Source organism: Poecilia reticulata, linkage group LG17, assembly GCF_000633615.1.
Source record: "Poecilia reticulata strain Guanapo linkage group LG17, Guppy_female_1.0+MT, whole genome shotgun sequence".
In the NCBI taxonomy this organism is placed as follows: domain Eukaryota; kingdom Metazoa; phylum Chordata; class Actinopteri; order Cyprinodontiformes; family Poeciliidae; genus Poecilia; species Poecilia reticulata.
This window is the reverse complement of record NC_024347.1, coordinates 17,159,460-17,178,138: the sequence shown is the minus strand read 5'-3', so window position 1 is coordinate 17,178,138 and position 18,679 is coordinate 17,159,460. Positions and strand designations below refer to the sequence as shown.

General features: G+C 36.6%; 1 protein-coding gene across 1 annotated transcript; it reads left to right on the top strand.

Annotated features, from left to right (window-relative positions):
* The first annotated feature begins 1,470 nt into the window (after window positions 1–1,470).
* Window positions 1,471–18,602, top strand: copa (COPI coat complex subunit alpha). The gene is made up of 30 exons (XM_008434006.2): window positions 1,471–1,681; window positions 1,959–2,072; window positions 2,153–2,226; window positions 2,358–2,438; window positions 3,200–3,276; window positions 3,424–3,533; window positions 5,652–5,761; window positions 6,690–6,789; window positions 7,811–8,029; window positions 8,115–8,265; window positions 8,357–8,423; window positions 8,508–8,583; window positions 8,708–8,790; window positions 9,314–9,539; window positions 9,629–9,767; window positions 10,501–10,663; window positions 11,612–11,758; window positions 11,837–12,026; window positions 12,116–12,211; window positions 13,368–13,456; window positions 13,585–13,708; window positions 14,277–14,366; window positions 14,461–14,564; window positions 15,329–15,475; window positions 15,639–15,779; window positions 15,861–16,043; window positions 16,610–16,720; window positions 16,817–16,978; window positions 17,076–17,270; window positions 18,286–18,602. Exons 1-30 carry the CDS (start codon window positions 1,642–1,644, stop codon window positions 18,343–18,345), a joined length of 3,669 nt encoding a protein of 1,222 aa, XP_008432228.1. The 5' UTR covers window positions 1,471–1,641; the 3' UTR covers window positions 18,346–18,602.
* The last annotated feature ends 77 nt before the right edge of the window (window positions 18,603–18,679 follow it).

Genomic DNA, 18,679 nt, shown 5'->3' with positions numbered 1-18,679 from the left:
TGTGTTTTTAGTCTGTGTTTTTACTCAGTTGGTTTTCTTTTTATAAGAAGTTGTTGAAACAAAATTTGTATGTTAAATTTTTTTACTACTTCAGACTCAAAGCGGCCTTAAAAAAACATAAAAAGAAACATCTCCATATAAAACGTAAGACATAAATTTGACCATTTTTGAGAGTAAATAAAGACATAAAATGTTCAAAAAGTTTTCCAACATGCAACCACAATTTATCATTCGTATATGTTAGTTTCATTTGTGTCACAATTAAAGGCACGTTATGAAATCTTAACCATTTTATTCTAATGTGTTTACCTTTTGCAAAGGAAAAATACCAAAGTCCTTAATGTGAATATATTGCAGATTTTCTATATCATCTCAGAGGACAATATCAGGTGATTAGTAACTAGTTACAGTAAGTTTTACTGTTTTTTATTTTACTGAAGTTATTAAAGTAACACTACTTTCATTCAAGTATAGTTTCTGGATATACTAACCACTGTATGAAAAAAAAGTATGTTTTAAATTAACAAAAAAATCCACACACGAATTGTTTAAACACTATGATGTTCTAATGTTATTTTCTGTTGAACCATTTGGAGACAAAAAAGACACAGTAAGCACTACATATTGTCACTGTAAGTAATTTACCTTGTTTTGACATACATATAAATTATATACTTTAAATTTAGTTTCATAAGTTTATATTGAAGTAATTTTAATGTTTTTTCCTGCCTGAATTTATTTTAGTATTATTTGTATGATTTTTTAAAATATTATTTTAAATGCCAAAACTTCCACATAACTATAGTTTTCTCCATCTGCATCGGTAGATCAGTACTTCGGTAGTCTTACAAATTACTTTTATTTTTTACTGGATATATTTCTAGGCAAGCTACTTTTTACTTTTGAAGTATAGTAAAAGGGTATTAAAATAGTGCTACTCATACTTGAGTTCAAATTCTGGGTGTTCAACCCACCTCTGTTCTTCTGGAATGTTTTTTATTTTCTTTGGTAAATTTGTACTTAATTCCTTAGAAAAATTGCACATAACTTTATATTTTTGTCTGTCGGATTACATCATTTTCACAACATAAGATGCGTTTATCAACCAGTTCATCAAACATTTAGTGCCAAATAGCCCTATTTTTTCACTTTTACTTGACTATGTTTTACGATTACTTTTACTTCGGCTCATGTAATATTAAAATAATGCTACTCTCATTTAAGTAACATATTTAGCTATTCTAGCCGCCTCTGAACCATAGGCAACTCTTAGCAAAAGTTTTATAAAGATAATTTGTTATGGTTTATCGTCGCTGTAAATCCGTAAAGAAATCGGTCTTCTAGAGTTGTCATGACTGAATTTTAGCCGTTGTGCTCATAGATTGTGCTCACAGACGATAGGCATTGCCGTTCTGTGTGTTGTATTTCTATGCGCCTCTGCCGTGGAGCTTTCTGCGTCAGATTTGCGTCGGAAGTCAGAAGCGACTACGTGTCAGGAAAAGAGAAGTCGGCTAAATGGGCGAAGGCGACCAGGTCGTCTGAAACAATCTTTCTGCAACATTTGAGTGGTTCCTTTTGTAAGGATTGAGACGATTTAAGAATAGTTTTTAATAATTTGTCCTGAAGATTTGAGCAGCGACGATGCTAACAAAATTTGAAACCAAGTCTGCGCGTGTGAAAGGTAAGAGTTTGCTAATAGCAGTTAGCATCGATGCTAACTCCAGCTAGCGGGCGATGCTTTTACCAACTATTTATTCCATAAGGTGTAACGGTTAAGAAATAAAGTATTTGTTGCTTTAGTTTTGTATATGCTTTACAGCGTTGCCATTATCTTGTATTTAATATCTCTTTTAATGTTAAAATGACACGACTTGAAAATCTACGTAGGTATCGCTAATGTTGCTATCCAGATTTTTAACGGATTCATGGTTATAGTTGAAATTGTGTTTATATTTCAGGTTTGAGTTTTCACCCAAAAAGGCCATGGGTTCTTGCAAGTTTGCACAATGGTGTCATCCAGCTGTGGGACTATCGGATGTGCACACTGATCGACAAATTTGATGAACACGATGGTATATTAGCTACTTTTAAATGTCTGCTTTAGTTGAAGTTTCGCATCGTTTTCCATACAAACTTGTTTTGTTCCCTACAGGTCCTGTCAGAGGAATTGATTTCCACAAGCAGCAGCCTCTTTTTGTGTCTGGAGGAGATGATTACAAAATCAAGGTGATCACTGCTTCTGTTTTGCATGACCAGCAACACACGTATGACCCTGAAACACATGATTTAAGCAATGTTTGGATCTTTCATTGTGCTGTTATCTCTGAAAATATTTAACATTATATCTGTTCAACCAGGTGTGGAACTACAAGCTGAGACGCTGTCTCTTTACCCTTTTGGGACACCTGGACTACATCAGAACTACGTTCTTTCACCATGTGAGTTGTTCCACACATTCTCATTCTTAGCGTAGAGTAGAAATTGAATTTATTTGTCCCTCAGTGTGTAATTTAAGGTATGACAGCAGCAAAGTGACAATACGTTTATTGTATGTAGACGTACACACAAATAGAAGTAATAATAACAGACTCTACTTTAGGGGCAAAAGAAAATACTAGGGCTGCAACTATTATTTTGTAAAAAGTGGTACATTCTGTAGAGTTGACATGTAATCACCAAGCCTTTTGGGTACATCATAATTTAGAAATACATTACAAAATGCAAACAATGAAATTCCTCTTTTAAATAAAAAATAAACACTTTATTGCCTAAAATACAATAAAATTGCATTCCTGTTGACTTTATTTTTGTATTACTACAAATATTTTCTCTTATGACTTTTTTCCTCATATGATTTCAACTCAATTCTAATGTAATTATTTTCTCATAGTTTTACATTTTTTTTTTATATTTTGTCATTTATTTATTTTTATTAGCTTGGCCCTGATGCTTTGCCATATAATTATGACACTGAAAAAGTAAAGTTTCTAAAATACTCCCCAATTTCAGACCTGATCATCACATGAAAACAACGTAGACATTTATAAGACCTAAAGTAATAACAGAAAATATAAAAATGAGAGAGAGAGAAGAAAAATAGAGTCCTGTCAGCTGCTTTAGTGAGGCTGTTTGACAATAAAACTGTGATTCTGAGGCTCATATAAAGTCTTTTTGAGTGAATTGTGAACATTACTTGCAGGAATATCCGTGGATTCTGAGTGCCTCAGATGATCAGACCATCCGCATCTGGAACTGGCAGTCGAGGACCTGTGTATGGTAAGCAAACTTGTACACAAATCTGTGTTCCTCGATGGTCCTGAAAAGAACGGAGACTTTGCATTAACATAAGATATTTAGAAAGCTTGCAATTTCATAAGAATTAAACAAATGTGATGATTTTTTTCTGCTCTATGTCTCCATCAGCGTGCTGACGGGACACAACCACTACGTGATGTGCGCCCAGTTCCACCCATCAGAAGACTTGGTGGTGTCCGCCAGTCTGGACCAGACAGTGCGAGTGTGGGATATCTCCGGTGAGGGTTTGGGAGGAGTGGAGCAGAGTGGGCAGTGGGCCCGGTTTCGGGGATGTGGGGCTCAGTGGAGGAGAAAGAAGGCAGGATCAGGATGAATGTCCAGTCCTGAGTGCTTTCTTTCTCGTGGACTTTCAGCAGAAACACTTTTCCTTTCAGCACAGAGAAAAGAAAACTATATTGGATTCCAATCTAAAATTGTTTATTTATGAATAAAAGATTCTCTTTGACCTTCATTTGTGCAGTACTTTTGAAGTAGTGACTTAGTGACGTAAAAATAATTTCAACAAACCTCAGCTTGGAGAAGTGTTTCTGTGGCTTTGCATGCTTCTCAGACTTTTAATGTTTAACTTTGTTCTTGTTTCTTGTGTTTGCACTAACTGAAGAAGCTCTTGACTCTCATCTTTTATTTCTAACCATGTAAAGATGTGGATCTGTGGCTCTAACATGTTGGTGTCTTATGTACTTTTGTGTATGTGTGTACTTGGCATCACTGCATTCATGTTTTGTTACTGAGCTATAAACTGCATGATGTTGCAGCAGAAGCTGAATGTGCAGCCAGATTTAGCTTCAAGGAAGACTAACTTTGCATCCAAACTCATCTCACTGATTAGCTTATGTTGCACCAGCTCAAACCGCTATGAGTTAATTTTCAGCTACGACTACTAATTAGATTAAACTATCTAATTTCTTTAACTAATACATAAATATTCCAACTCCAAAGAAACTTGCACGATTTTCTCCTCCTCTAAATTTGTAATCTTACAATGTTACCATTACTACTAATACATAATAACATCACTGCAAAAACACAAAATCGTTTTGCCTAGTTTGTAGTGTAAATATCTTGGTACACTTGAAATAAGGTTAACTTTAGTTAGGAAACTGACTTTTCAACAAGTTAATAATTACAATTTTAACAAATCCATGTCATAAAGTGAAAAGATCTGCTAGTGAATATGGCTGAAAAACCTGTCATATAAGCATTTCATGTTAGTCCATCAATAATTGCTGATATAGATAAATATTGATTAGTTTTAAACATCTGAAATATTGCCAAACTCGTGTGGTGACCTTTCCTGTTTGATCCACAGTTTTCACTCCACGCCATTGCTTTTTATTTTTAAGCAGTTATGGTGGAACCTTAAACTGCTGCTGCTCAAGTTACTGGGCAGGTTGTTGCTAGGTAACCAAAGAATGAGTGAGTTGCTAGGTAACCAAAGAGCGAGCGAGTCAGTTGATTCCACCAACCTGTCTTAGCTGGCTGCGAAATTTTGAGTAGCTAAAGCTTTTCCTCTGCCTACATCTCCCAGAATGTTCTGGATCAGAACCACACAGTGAAATAAATAATGCATATACTTTCAGATATATTATTTATTGATATTGACCACATACCTGTTGATTTATTTACTTTTTTTATCAGTGTTGACGGACTATTGACTTAAAACAAGTTTCTGTATATAGCCAAAAGTTACTTTGTAAGTTAGTTTTGTCTTATTTCAAGTGTTGTAAAATATTTGCATTAGAAGCTAGACAACAAATACTCTGTAAGATTTTGTGTTTTTGCTCTCAATATCTAACAACCCTGCATGGGGCTGAAAAACCCAGACTGATACATGCATGTGCCTTTCTACCCGACCAACTATCATCCTCCCATTCTGGCATTCAGTGCCCAATCAGAGCACATCTTGTCCACCACCCATCCGCCCACCCAACCCCACCCCATTCAGCCTCGTCCCATGCTCTTCTCAGGAAACATCCACACTTGCACATTGGTTCCTACTGCCATTCCTTCCTCTATCAACACTGTTGAGCTACCTGTTCACCACGTTATATTAACGGGCTGAAATCAGTAATACAATCTTTGTGATGCTGTCCAATCAAATCAGAGATTAATAACCCAATCAGTAGTGTTGTTGGTGGTCTGGTTGTGTTGGTGCGTTTCAACCCTGTGTGTGTTCGGTAGTCCAACAGTTTGCTTTTTTTTTTTTTTTTAATCTTGTTGTATCATTTCCATTTAGTGTGTTTGTCTCCCTTCCTCCCATGTACTGTGATTTGCTGTGGTTAATGTGAAAATGGCGTTTCCTTCTTTGCACGCGATGCTCTGAATGATGGTTCCAGGTTTGAGGAAGAAGAACCTGTCTCCGGGCGCCGTGGAGACGGACGTGCGCGGCATCACCGGGGTTGACCTGTTTGGTGCCTCTGATGCGGTGGTGAAGCACGTACTGGAGGTACGCAGCGACTTTCACCCACTGGATTAATGTGTAACAAATTAGAAAAAATTAATCATTGTAATGACTTTTATTATACAGAGCTAAATATTTCAGATGTTTTTATTATATTTCAATTTACAGAGACTCTGATTTTATTTAAAACTTGTACTGAAGCTATAACTTAACCTCATTTATTGTTCCAATGCTTTAACAAAACAGTTTTTTCTTAAATGTTGTTTTGTCTGCTTTTTAAAAATGTTTTTTACTTTTAATAATTAAATTTCTTAAGATTTCCTGGAAAGTTTTAGATTTTATCTGGACATTTTTATAGTTTTTATTCTTTGTAGTCATGAAAAGTATGTAGTTAAATTATTTTTTATTTAGTAGTATTTATGGTGAGGTATCAGAGAATAGAAAAAAAGGTTGCAGATTTTGTTCCTTTTTCCACAGACTAAAAGATAAAATTCAGAATTAAATGTATTTAAATGGTCTTTTGTCTTTAATTCAAATTAAAATTCAGAAATACTTTATTGATCGCAAAATGCCTGCATGTCAACTTGAGTATTTGTCTATATTAAAAAATAATTTTAGTGTTTTTGTTGCTTACATAGAAACCACAAATAGTGCCATTCTGCAAAGACGTTTCAGTTTTTTCTGTCCTCTTACCTCCCCTAGATAATTTTTGTATCCATATCTCGGGTCCAAAGTGTTGAAACAAATGTTAAAACTAATTTCACAAACAAGATAAGAGTATCAGTTCACAAACTGTTCATTAAAAGATGAAGTTAGTGTAGGATAATCCAGCCTAAGTGATGCAGATTTTGAGAGGAAGCTGATCTGTTAGTCCAGATTCCCTGAAAGTAGAGAAATATCTTAAGCTTGTGCAGTTTAGTGTCTTTCTGATTCTCTTATTGGAGGAAGATCTGATTTGTGCGTCTGTGTGCAGGGACATGACCGTGGGGTCAACTGGGCTGCTTTCCATCCCACCATGCCGCTCATCGTGTCTGGAGCCGACGACAGGCAGGTCAAGATCTGGAGAATGAACGGTGAGCCGTTTGACACTAGTATATATAACGTCTGCTGCCCAACTACTTAATCTGTAATGCATGAGATTTGTGGAAATATATAAAAAAATCAGTGAATCTTAGAACCAGGTGATATGGCTTATAAACAAAATCTCAGATTTTTTTCATACCAGATCCGAGTATTTTTTCTCTTTCTTTCTTTTCCAAGTAAGAAATTACAAATGACAGAAAATATTTTCATAAACCAGTATCCCTTCTGTGAGTTGTTCTACAAAGAATCAGGGCTGGGCTATGAAAATTTTAGTTTTAATTATGAGATTAAACTCATAATATTAACAAACTAAAGTCACAATTTTACCAGAAGCAGAATTATTGTGATCTGACGTGACGTAGTTCTTTCTTCAAAATAGACAATTGTTCACACGACCGTTTCAAATTCCTGTTACTGATAATAATATGATTCTGATGTTTTAAAAGTTAAAGTATTTTCTTATCTGTAAAACTCACAAAACGCTCAACATTCCTTATTTTAAAATGTTGTTTTCATGTAGGTGTTTTCAAAACTTCATCCTCCTAATGTGATTTTATCCTGGTAACATTATGACTTTATTGTCGTATTATTTTGATTCTGTTGTATGATTTTATCCTCATAATTTAAAGAAAAGAAATTGAAATTCATTCCACCGTAGAGATAACCTGAATTCAAAGTCCAAATTAAAAGAAGCTGTAAAAACATGCTGGTTAAACAAAATGGCCGCCCCGGAAGTGCTGACATCACTCTGAAGTATGGAAACCAAACGAGAGCATTGGTGGGAAAAGAAAAAATCCAGATTTTCCAAAAATTAAATCTCCAAAAACTAAAAATTAGATTTTTGGATTTTCCAGGGATGGAAGATGTTTTATCAAGGTAAAACACTGAATCATCTGCAGATGTTTTTCTGATACTCGGTGGTCAAATAAAGTTTTTTTTTTAAACCAATGATCCAGCTTTGTTTACATAGAAATAAAACCCTTCCCTCTTTTTGTTTTTTTTCCCGCTCAGAGTCCAAGGCGTGGGAGCTCGATACGTGCCGCGGCCACTACAACAACGTTTCCTGCGCCGTCTTCCATCCGCGCCAGGAGCTCATCCTGTCCAACTCTGAGGACAAGAGCATCCGGGTGTGGGACATGTCCAAGCGTACCGGAGTTCAGACCTTTCGCCGTGATCACGATCGCTTCTGGGTGCTGGGAGCCCACCCGAACCTTAACCTGTTTGCAGCTGGTAGGCAGTGACAGCAACTTCTGTCCGGACTCATTAAGTTTAAATGTTTTTTTGTTTTCTTGAACGTGTGACTCGTTTCCTTCAGGTCATGACAGCGGTATGATCGTCTTCAAGCTGGAACGGGAACGTCCTGCTTACGCTGTGCATGGCAACATGCTGTACTACGTCAAAGATCGCTTCCTCCGCCAGCTGGACTTCAACAGCAGCAAGGACACTGCCGTCATGCAGCTCCGCAGGTCGGCCATTTTACTTTAAATCTTCCCAGTGCAGCTTTTTAAGGGAGTTTAGTCAGATATTAAATAATAGACTTGTTTTTCTTCTTCCCAGTGGTTCTAAGTTCCCGGTGTTCAGCATGTCTTATAATCCTGCTGAGAACGCCGTCCTGCTCTGTACGGTACGTGTCCCTCTCTGAGAACGCCTTCCTGGTCAGCACAATTGTTTTTCCATATTTTTGCTTTATGATTTGCACTTTCTTTAGAGAGCGACCAACCTGGAGAACAGTACATACGACCTCTACTCAATTCCCAAAGAAAGCGACTCCCAGAACCCTGACGGTAATTCAATAATACATGCCCCCTTGTGGCAAAAACTATATCATGTTTCTAAGCAAATAATTTTCATTCATTGTCTTGTTCTAATTTTGTGTTTAATGTAAACATTTTGTACTTTTATTTAAAGCGCCGGAGGGAAAACGATCATCTGGCCTGACTGCAGTGTGGGTGGCAAGAAACCGATTTGCAGTCCTTGACCGGATGCACTCTGTGAGTCCTGCTGAAAAATGTTCAGAAAAAATATTGCCAAAATTTCAAGAGAGGATTTTAGAAAAATTTAGCCAAATGTTTGTTTTTATTTTTGTATTTTGTCTAGTTCTATAACTTGCATAAATATGCAGTGAAATCCTGCTGAATAGTGAAATTGACACTTTATTATTATAAAGTGTCAATATATCTGTGATATATTGACACAGATATGATATATTATCTGTGATTAGTTAGCTTTTCCAGTTTAGTTGTCTTTTTTTCTTAACTATTTAAACGTCTGTTTCCATAAAAAATTAACTGTATAAAATCTGAAAATACATGTTTAAAAAAAATAAACTTAATATTCAGCCTAGTTTTATGACCCTTGTTGTAATTGTTTTTGTAATGCTCTATGCGAAGTAAAAATACTGTTTCTGAATTCATGACATTTTAGTGAAGAAATGTGTATTTTTTATTTTAAAAAGTGTTTATCTTTGTGTCTTAAGTGCTTGTTTTAATCAGATTATTTGTTTCTTCCCTGCAGCTTCTGATTAAAAACCTGAAAAATGAAATAGTGAAGAAGGTCCAGGTGCCGAGCTGCGAGGAAATCTTCTACGCAGGAACCGGCTCGCTGCTGCTGCGCGACGCCGACGGCGTCACGCTGTTTGACGTGCAGCAGAAACGCTCTCTGGCCACGGTCAAAATCGCCAAGGTCAAGTATGTGGTGTGGAGCTCCGACACTTCCCACGTGGCTCTGCTGGCGAAACACGGTAAATATCTGAAGCCTCCACTAACCCCTCTGAGTTTTTATTGCTGAGATGGAAGCCATTTTGTTTTATTGTCTGGAAATCTCTTTTAGCTATTATGATCTGCAACCGTAAGCTGGAAAGTCTCTGCAACATTCATGAGAACATCAGAGTGAAGAGTGGAGCCTGGGATGAGACCGGCGTCTTCATTTATACCACCTCCAACCACATCAAATATGCCCTCACTTCAGGGTGAGGTTTTTTTTAATTTGTGCTTTTTAGGTTTTCTAAAAGTTGAGATATTTTAACACTGGAAGCACATTTTATTCAGTAAAGCTGAAAAGTTGTCCTTTTTTTGCCTGTCATGGGCAGATTTGGTTGAAAAAATGTTTGTTCCGTTACAGTTTAGTTATATTGCATTGGTTAAGCATATTAAATTGTAATTTAGGTGTTTAATCTATTTTAAATTTGCAAACAATTTGTAAAATGAACCCAAGGTATAAATTATAGCACTGGTTTTTTTAACTCTTTTGAGAGAACATCAGGGTTTCTATTCTGTTTGGAAAAAGAAATTTGATTGAAATGTTTTCAAGAAGAGGGAGGAAAACCTAGGAAAGAATATTTTTATTTCTGGACATTGTGGTCTATTCTTTTCCATGTCTTCCTCACAGTCGGTGTTATCTTTCAGGTTTCAAATTTAAAACCTTACTTTTGTAGAAATATCTGCCATTAATTGTCAGTGAGATCTTTGAGCTAAGCTCAAAAGAGACTACCGTATTTCCTGGACTATAAGCTGCTGTGGAGTATAAGTTGCAAGGTTTAAAAAAAGCAACACGAAGAAGAAAAAAACGAGTTGCAGGACCAACAAAACTATGAAAAATGTGAAACTTATAGTCCAGAAAATACTTGTCATATTTCCAAATGTAATATATTGATCTGAAAATGTATCGGGACTCTGTAACGTTGCGGTTTAATGTTTCTGTAGTGATCATGGCATCATCCGGACCCTGGACCTGCCCATCTATGTGACCCGGGTCAGAGGCAACAGTGTTTACTGTCTGGACAGGGAGTGCAGGCCTCGCGTTCTCACCATCGACCCGACTGAGTACCGCTTCAAGTTGGCTCTGGTCAATCGGAAATATGATGAGGTTTGCTTTTTTTTTAAAGTTTTGCTTTGAGTTGTTTTATTTCTAATTACTTTCCCTGAATATTTCTACCAAGTTTATTTGCTTATCACATTTCAGCAACAAGGCAGTTCAAAGTGCTTTGCATCATGAAAACATAAGACATTATAAACTCATCATACAGTCAACAGTTGTGAAAACCAATAACCGTTACATTTTGTCAAGTACCATCATTAAAATTATCAACATACATCAGATATGTTGGTCAATGTTTCACTAATTATGGTTCAAAAGCAGCTTTAAGCAGTCTTGATCTAAAGGATCTCTGTGTTTTGACTGTTTTGCAGTTTTCTGGAAGTTTGTTCCAGATTTGTTGAACATAGAAAATGAATGCTGCTTTTCCATGTTCGGTTCTGGGGATGCAGAATCAGAAGACATGAGAGTCTGGAAGGTTGCTATGACAACAGCAGATCTTTAATGTATTGTAGTACTAAACCGTTCAGTTATTTATAAACTAGCAGCAGTATTTTAAAGTCTATTCTCTGAGTTACAGGGAGTGAGTGAAGATGTTTAGAACTGGGTGATGAGCTTTAACTTCCTGGTTTTAGTCAGAACACCACCAGCAGCGTTTTGGATCAGTTTGTCAGTCCTGTGAAGATACTGTTGCTAAAGATCAACGTATGGATGAGTTTCTCTAGATCTTGCTGAGCCATTAGTCCTCTAATCCTGGAAATGTTCTTCAGGTGATAGAAGGCTGACTTTGTAGCTGTCTTTATGTGGCCCTGAAGGTTCAGGTCAGATTTTGGACCTGATTGCTGTTTTTTAGTTGCAATAACTGAAGCTGTGCGTTGACTCTAGATCGTTCTTCTTTAGGTCAAAAGATGATAACTTCAGTTTTGTTTCTGTTCAGCAGGTGAAAGTTTTAGCACATCAGTTTATTGACTTCTGTTCCTTTTACTGCTGCTCTTTTAGGTGCTCCACATGGTGCGAAACGCCAAACTGGTGGGTCAGTCGATCATCGCCTACCTTCAGAAAAAGGGCTACCCTGAGGTAGCGCTCCACTTTGTGAAAGATGAGAAGACTCGTTTCAGCCTTGCTCTGGAATGCGGAAACATTGAGGTGAAAAGATTGGGCAAAAGTTAATGAGTCTCTGGAGAAGATGAAGCCTAAATCATTTTCCTCCTGCTGTGATTTCAGGTGGCGCTGGAGGCAGCCAAGGCCCTGGATGAGCGCAGCTGCTGGGAGCGTCTGGGCGAGGCGGCGCTGCTGCAGGGACACCACCAGGTTGTTGAGATGTGCTACCAGAGGACCAAGAACTTCGACAAGCTCACCTTCCTCTACCTCATCACTGGTAATCTGGCCAAGCTGCGCAAGATGATGAAGATTGGTGAGTACTGACAAGTTTGCTGCTCAGTTGTCTGGTAATTTTGTTACAATGTGATTAATTTTCTAACATGTCGGCTGATTTATGTGCAGCTGAGATCAGGAAGGACATGAGCGGTCACTACCAGGCGGCTCTGTATCTGGGGGACGTCAGTGAGAGAGTCCGAATCCTGAAGAACTGCGGACAGAGTCAGTTCATTTCTCTCACTGAGTTTTAAGCATAAACTCAACCCTTTTGTGCAAATATTTGCTCATAGTTTTACATGTTATTCCTCCAATTTATTTATATTCACATCTAGAAAGTGACTCAAATTTCAAGAACCTCAGATTAACCTAAATATACCTGAATTAAACTAGATTGTCAAGTTTAATTACAGTAAATTAGTTTGTCTTCCTGTGTTGTTTTTCTAGATGGAGATACAAAACGGTTCCACCTCACTATTTGACTTTTCATGTTTAATTTAATTAATTTAATGGCATGCAGCCTTAACTGCCCTTTGTTCCAGTTTAAGCAGCGAAATATTAAAAACGGGTAAAGTTTGAGTTTGGTTTGTAATTTGTACTTAAAATAAGTATTTGACTAAAGATTAATCAAATCTGTTAAATTTTGGAAAAATTTTTTTGTTATTTAGGTGTGTAATATAATAAAATATTTTATTATAATAATAATAATAATCTGATAAACCAATGGGTTTCAAACTTTATTTTGCAAATTCCACAGCAGTAAATATATTTTCCAAATATTAAATTTTATTAATGTCTTATTACAACCTGATGTTTCTCAGTAAGTAAAATTTAAATTCATGTAATGCTTTTAAGGATACAGCTTACAAAGTCTAGTACACAAAGAAAAACATTAAACATCAGATGGTTCATTCAGAGCTATTGTAAAAGTTTATATCTTTAAAAACAATCTTCTTTTTCATATCCACTGATACAGTTTGATCGGTTGAACACAATTTATGTATTAAACTCTGTGATATTTGCAGTAAAATAGTTTATTTGCATTTATATTTAGTTATTTTTCTTACACACAATATTCTAAAACTTCCTTTTATTAATTATGTTGCAGTGCTTACATTCAAAATGCAGAAATGTACATTTCTTTTGGTTTACTAACTTAATAGTTAGTTTTGATGTAAAGCAAACATAATTACGTGAAACAACATATTTTTACAGATGCACAATAGTTTAATTTTTGCCTTGCGGATAATTAGGACCAGTAAAAATGGCTGACAGTTGTAGAATCATAAAAATTTATACTCTATGCTTCTTTATTTTCAATTTTAACAACAAAACATTTTTATATGTATTCTCTTTTTGCCTCTTTAATCACTGTCTGCAGAGTCTCTGGCTTACCTCACTGCAGCCACTCATGGGCTGGATGAAGAGGCTGAGGCACTGAAGGAGACCTTTGACCCAGAAAAGGAGACGGTGAGTCGGCAAAGCACAATCTTTATCTTAAAACTTTCAACCTTACACTATTTGTTTGGAAAACTTTGTTTCAAATGAGAAAATTCCTAGATTATAAGAAACTTGATGGTTGATTTTGTGCCATGCAGGTGCCAGAGGTCGACCCTAATGCACAGCTGCTGCAGGCGCCGCCTCCCATCAACCCCCTGGACACCAACTGGCCCCTGCTCACCGTATCCAAGGGCTTCTTTGAGGGAGCCATTGCAGCAAAGGGTGAGTTATTCACAGATTTTATTCTCTAGATACGCTGCGTTGACGAAAAGAATCAATGACAGTGGGACTTTTTCACATTTTGTTGCATTACAACCACATTTTACGATTTTATGTGATGGATCAACATAAATAGATTTGTTAGAGAATATTATTGAACAAACAACAACATGAAGATCAAGGAACTCTGCAGACCAGTTAGGGAGGAAGCTGTGGGGAAGATTTAAAGAAGGGTTGGCTTATAAAACCAAATCTCAAACTCTGAAAGGTCTCGTTCAATACTTCTGATTAAAATGGAAAGACCTACCAAACCTACAGTTCCTGCCCTGCATCCATATGTTAATCGGATGATAAAAATGTTGAAAGATTTCACTCATTCGTTTTCGTCCCTTCTTGAATTAAGAACAAAAAAGTTTTATTTTCATGTTTTTGTAGCTAAAATCTATAAAACTGCTAGACGAATCTGTACCAAAGTAGAGAGTGCAGTAATGTCCTTAACATTGAATGTGTAAATTAACCAAACCTTTCAGTTAATTATGCAAACATGAAGCCGGTGATGTTTTTGTTGTAGGAAAAGCCGTTCAGATGGCTGCAGATTTGGACATGGAGGCAGCAGGAGGCGAGGGCTGGGGAGACGATGCTGAGCTCGCCATGGATGAAGGTAAAACAGAAACCGTTTCTCTAAAGCTTCTTTTAGTTGATTTAAATATTTTGTTCCTCTATATTTACTAAATATATTTTCCCATTTTTCTCAGACGGCTTCATTGATGCCCAGGATGGATTAGGAGATGAAGGGTTGGGCAAAGAGGAAGGAGGAGGCTGGGATATCGACGAAGAAGTGGAACTTCCTCCAGAGCTGGTGAGAGGAGAAATGTAATTGGAAGCAAAAATCATCAAATGTTTTAAATGTTTTTTTTCTAAGCTTTTAAAGCTGAAATTCTACATCATTTTATCAATACTAGGGTTGCAACTAACGATTAATTTAGTAATAAATTTATTCTAACAATTATTCTGATCAAAAATATCTGCACATTCTCCAGATTTTTCATTTAGACACATATTGGACAAGCACAAAAAACACAAATAAATTATTTAGTTCCTTTTATAAATGAGAAAATAAACTATTTTAATTGCCTAAAATGCAACAAAATAGCATTCCTTCAGTGTAGGGTTGGTCATTTGTAGCAAAGGATGCTAAAAATTACTGCCCTCTATTTTAAGATTTTGATTAATAAAATGTACATATTTCACAGAATTTGGACCAGGTGAATCTAAAACTAGACCATTTCCTGAGTTCTGGGTAAAACATTTTTACAGCAAAGAAAGTTTTTCCACCATAAATGAAAATGTACATTTTATTATTTTTGTACATTTCTGGCTTAATTGCTGCTCCAAGTGAGAGGTTATTGCATCAAATGGCCATTTTTAAATTCTGTATACTTCATTTAATGATTAATTGATTACCAAGTTAGTTGACTATTATTCCAGTAATCGATTGATCACGATTAATTTGATTAATCGTTCCAGGCCTGATCAATAGAAATGTTGTTTTACCCTGAAGCTCCTTTATACTTTGATCCATTTTAGTAAAAAGTAACCCTGAATTTCTCTTCCACCCATCAGGACGTTCCTCTGGGAGCAGGAGGGTCAACAGAAGATGGATTCTTCGTGCCGCCAACCAAGGGCATGAGTCCAACCCAAATGTGGTGCAACAACTCGCAGCTGCCAGTCGACCACATCCTAGCTGGATCCTTTGAAACTGCTATGAGAGTATGTTTGCATTTTCTGTCCTGCTAGCTTAATGTGCAACAAATCCTAACATGAACTCTACATTTGCAATAATTCTCACTAAACTAGTCATGATGTAAACATGTTTTCAGTATTAGGACCGATACAGATATTAATATCGGACTGGCCTCTCTTCTTTTCACAGCTGCTCCACGACCAGGTTGGAGTTGTGAACTTTGATCCCTACAAGTCGCTGTTCATGCAGACTCTGTCTAGAGGCCGAACCTCTTACCTGGGGCTGCCGTCTCTGCCTTGTCTGCGCGGTCACCCTCAGAGGAACTGGAAGGTGCGTCTGCTGGCTGCGCTGTATTTCAGCCGTCCGCTGTAGATTCAGGTTCCTCCTGCTGACCCAGGTGTGTTTCTGTAGGACTGCGGGGCGAAGCAGGGACTGCCTGCTGTGGGGCTGCGCCTCTCCGACCTGATCTCTCGCCTCCAGCAGTGCTACCAGCTGACCACGGCTGGGAGGTTCGAGGAAGCCGTCGAGCGCTTCAGAGCCATCCTGCTTTCTGTTCCTCTGCTGGTGGTCGATAACAAGCAGGAGATCGCAGAGGTGAGCCTGTCGGTTCTTATGTTGGTGCTGGAAATACCTGAACATGCTTCAATTTCAATGGAAATGGCTTCATTTTCAAACTGCAGTTTTATAGTTAAGTGCAATTTCACATTTTATTAAAAGCCTACAGATGTAAAATGATATTTGCAGTTAAACCAGATATTTTCATACAGCTAATAAAAAGACACATATTTGTTGTTAGCCTCTGAAGATAAATCAGATTTAACTTTTTTGGTTTTAGATCAGTTGGAATTATAAAAATTATCTGTGTTTTCTAAATGCTAGAAAACTTGGCAAATATTTCTAGAAATGTATTTGTAACTTTTCAGTTGCTTATTGATAATCTTACATTTTGTATATTAAAATTATGGAAATAAGAGGATTTATTTATTTTTTGTTCAATTATCGTTTAGCTCTCAGACCAGGTGTGTGTTTCAAACATAAGATTTTGTTATATTTTACTTAATAGTGAATTTAAACACTTTTTTTAGTTTATTTGTATTGTTTTATCATAGTTTTATATTTCCATCTATTTATATTTTAAAATGTATAACTTTGTGTTTTAGGCTCAGCAGCTCATCACGATATGCAGAGAGTACATCGTGGGTCTGACCATGGAGGTCGAGAGGAAGAAATTGCCTAAAGAAACTTTGGATCAACAGAAGAGGATTTGTGAGGTAAAGATGTTGTGATCATACCTGATTTGTTTTTTTCTTCTAAATATTCAGAAATGATTGTTTTTGTTTTTTAACTGTTTCTGTATTTTCCTGCAGATGGCTGCGTATTTCACCCACTGCAACCTGCAGCCGGTCCACATGGTTCTGGTGCTGCGCACAGCTCTGAACCTCTTCTTTAAACTTCGCAACTTTAAAACAGCTGCAGGATTTGCGCGGCGCCTCCTGGAGCTCGGCCCGAAGCCAGATGTTGCACAGCAGGTTGTCACCAATTCTTTCTTTTTACATTTTTTTTTCATCATGTTGCCGTAAATGACTCGTACTCATTCAGTGATCACTTCCCTCTCCCGTGATTTAGACCCGTAAAATCCTGGCGGCTTGTGAGAAGACCCTGACCGACACCCACCAGCTGAACTACGACCCCCACAATCCGTTTGATCTGTGCGCTGCCTCCTTTGTTCCCCTCTACCGAGGGCGTCCCGTGGAGAAGTGCCCCCTCTCTGGAGCCTGCTACTGCCCCCCATACAAAGGCCAGATCTGCAGGGTCACTCAGGTAAAGAGAGGATTGCAAATTTGTTAGCAAATCACCAAACTAGCTATAGAAAAACACAGTTGCCATGAAAAAATATCAAAAGTTTAACCTTTACAGCTGTTCTGTTTACTGTTTTTAAGAGAAAAATTCAATAAAAAGTTCACATGAAGCTTTTTTTTTTTTTTTACAGCCATCCTAATTTTGCAGCAAACATTTTGATGTAATGGATAAGAAAACATAATAGGGAATAGAGAAAACTGAACAGATTGAAAAAATATGAGCTGAACAGAATATACTGATATCCACGCAACATGGAGAGAGACTAAATTGAACTTTTTCCTCTCCTAGAAACTCAAAATATGCGCCAAAAACTACTTAAAGGCTTTAAAAAGTGGAGTTTTGCATTATATGTCCCCTTTTTTTAAATTTTAAATGCATTTCTAATTATACAAATCATGTTTAAGGCTAGAAATTAGTACTAATGGAGCATTTAAAAGCTAAAAGTCTGGGTTAATTAAAGTATTTTAGCTTATGTTAAACCCTGTGGAAAAATGCCAATCAGCTAGGTTGTTATAGTCCTTTTATCAGCAGAAACCTCAAGATTGTATGATGCACAAGCTACTTTTAGAAATGGCTACATGAAATAAAATGTGTTCTGCTTACATTATTTTTCATAGCAAACATTTAAAATTTTAAACTAAGTTGTGTAATCACAATTATGTTAATCAAAAGTAAAATGGTTAAGGTAAAAAAAATTCACAAACTTATTAGTATAAACTTCACGTGCATGGGTTTCAATACTTACTATTTTTCCATCAATTTTTTTATTTTCATTGCTTGTAATTGTAAATTTGGTTTTCATTCTGTTAAATGTGAATTAGTAAAATGCATAACGTAACTTAAGTGTTGTCAAGATTCCATGCAGTTTATTTTGGCTATTTTTATCTATAGAATAGGAACAATTATTAACCAATGGGAGGAAGTAGGGTTCCTTGCTGTTTTCTTTTATCTTCTAATGTATAATTTTATATTCCAGGTGACGGAGATTGGCAAGGATGTGATCGGTTTGCGTGTGAGCCCACTCCAGTTCCGCTAAGAAGAGAAAACGTTCTGCGAAACAAATCCAACATACCATCTACTAGCTGAACAAATGCTAACCGCTTCAGTCTTGTCTTTACTCCATGACTTTTAAATGAGTATAAACACTGCTTTTCCTTGTCTTCTCTTCTCTTTAAGCGTATAGAAATATTACTGTTAATTTTGTCTGAGCACAAAATTAATAATTCAAAGTGTGTGGCACTGGTCCTTTCATCTGAAACTATAATAAAATACCTGATATTGATGAAAACCGCATTGTTTGGCATATTCCTGTTGTGTTTTGCTTTCTCTGGTGATACATAAAACAGCTCTACCTTAGGTTTTTATTTCTT

Excerpts from the sequence above, each read along its gene's own strand:
- copa (XM_008434006.2), top strand. The coding sequence starts at position 1,642 with ATGCTAACAAAATTTGAAACCAAGTCTGCGCGTGTGAAAG. Across the intron at positions 12,212-13,367 it reads CCTGAAGAACTGCGGACAGA|AGTCTCTGGCTTACCTCACT; the intron begins GTCAGTTCATTT and ends CACTGTCTGCAG. Across the intron at positions 13,457-13,584 it reads TTGACCCAGAAAAGGAGACG|GTGCCAGAGGTCGACCCTAA; the intron begins GTGAGTCGGCAA and ends TGTGCCATGCAG.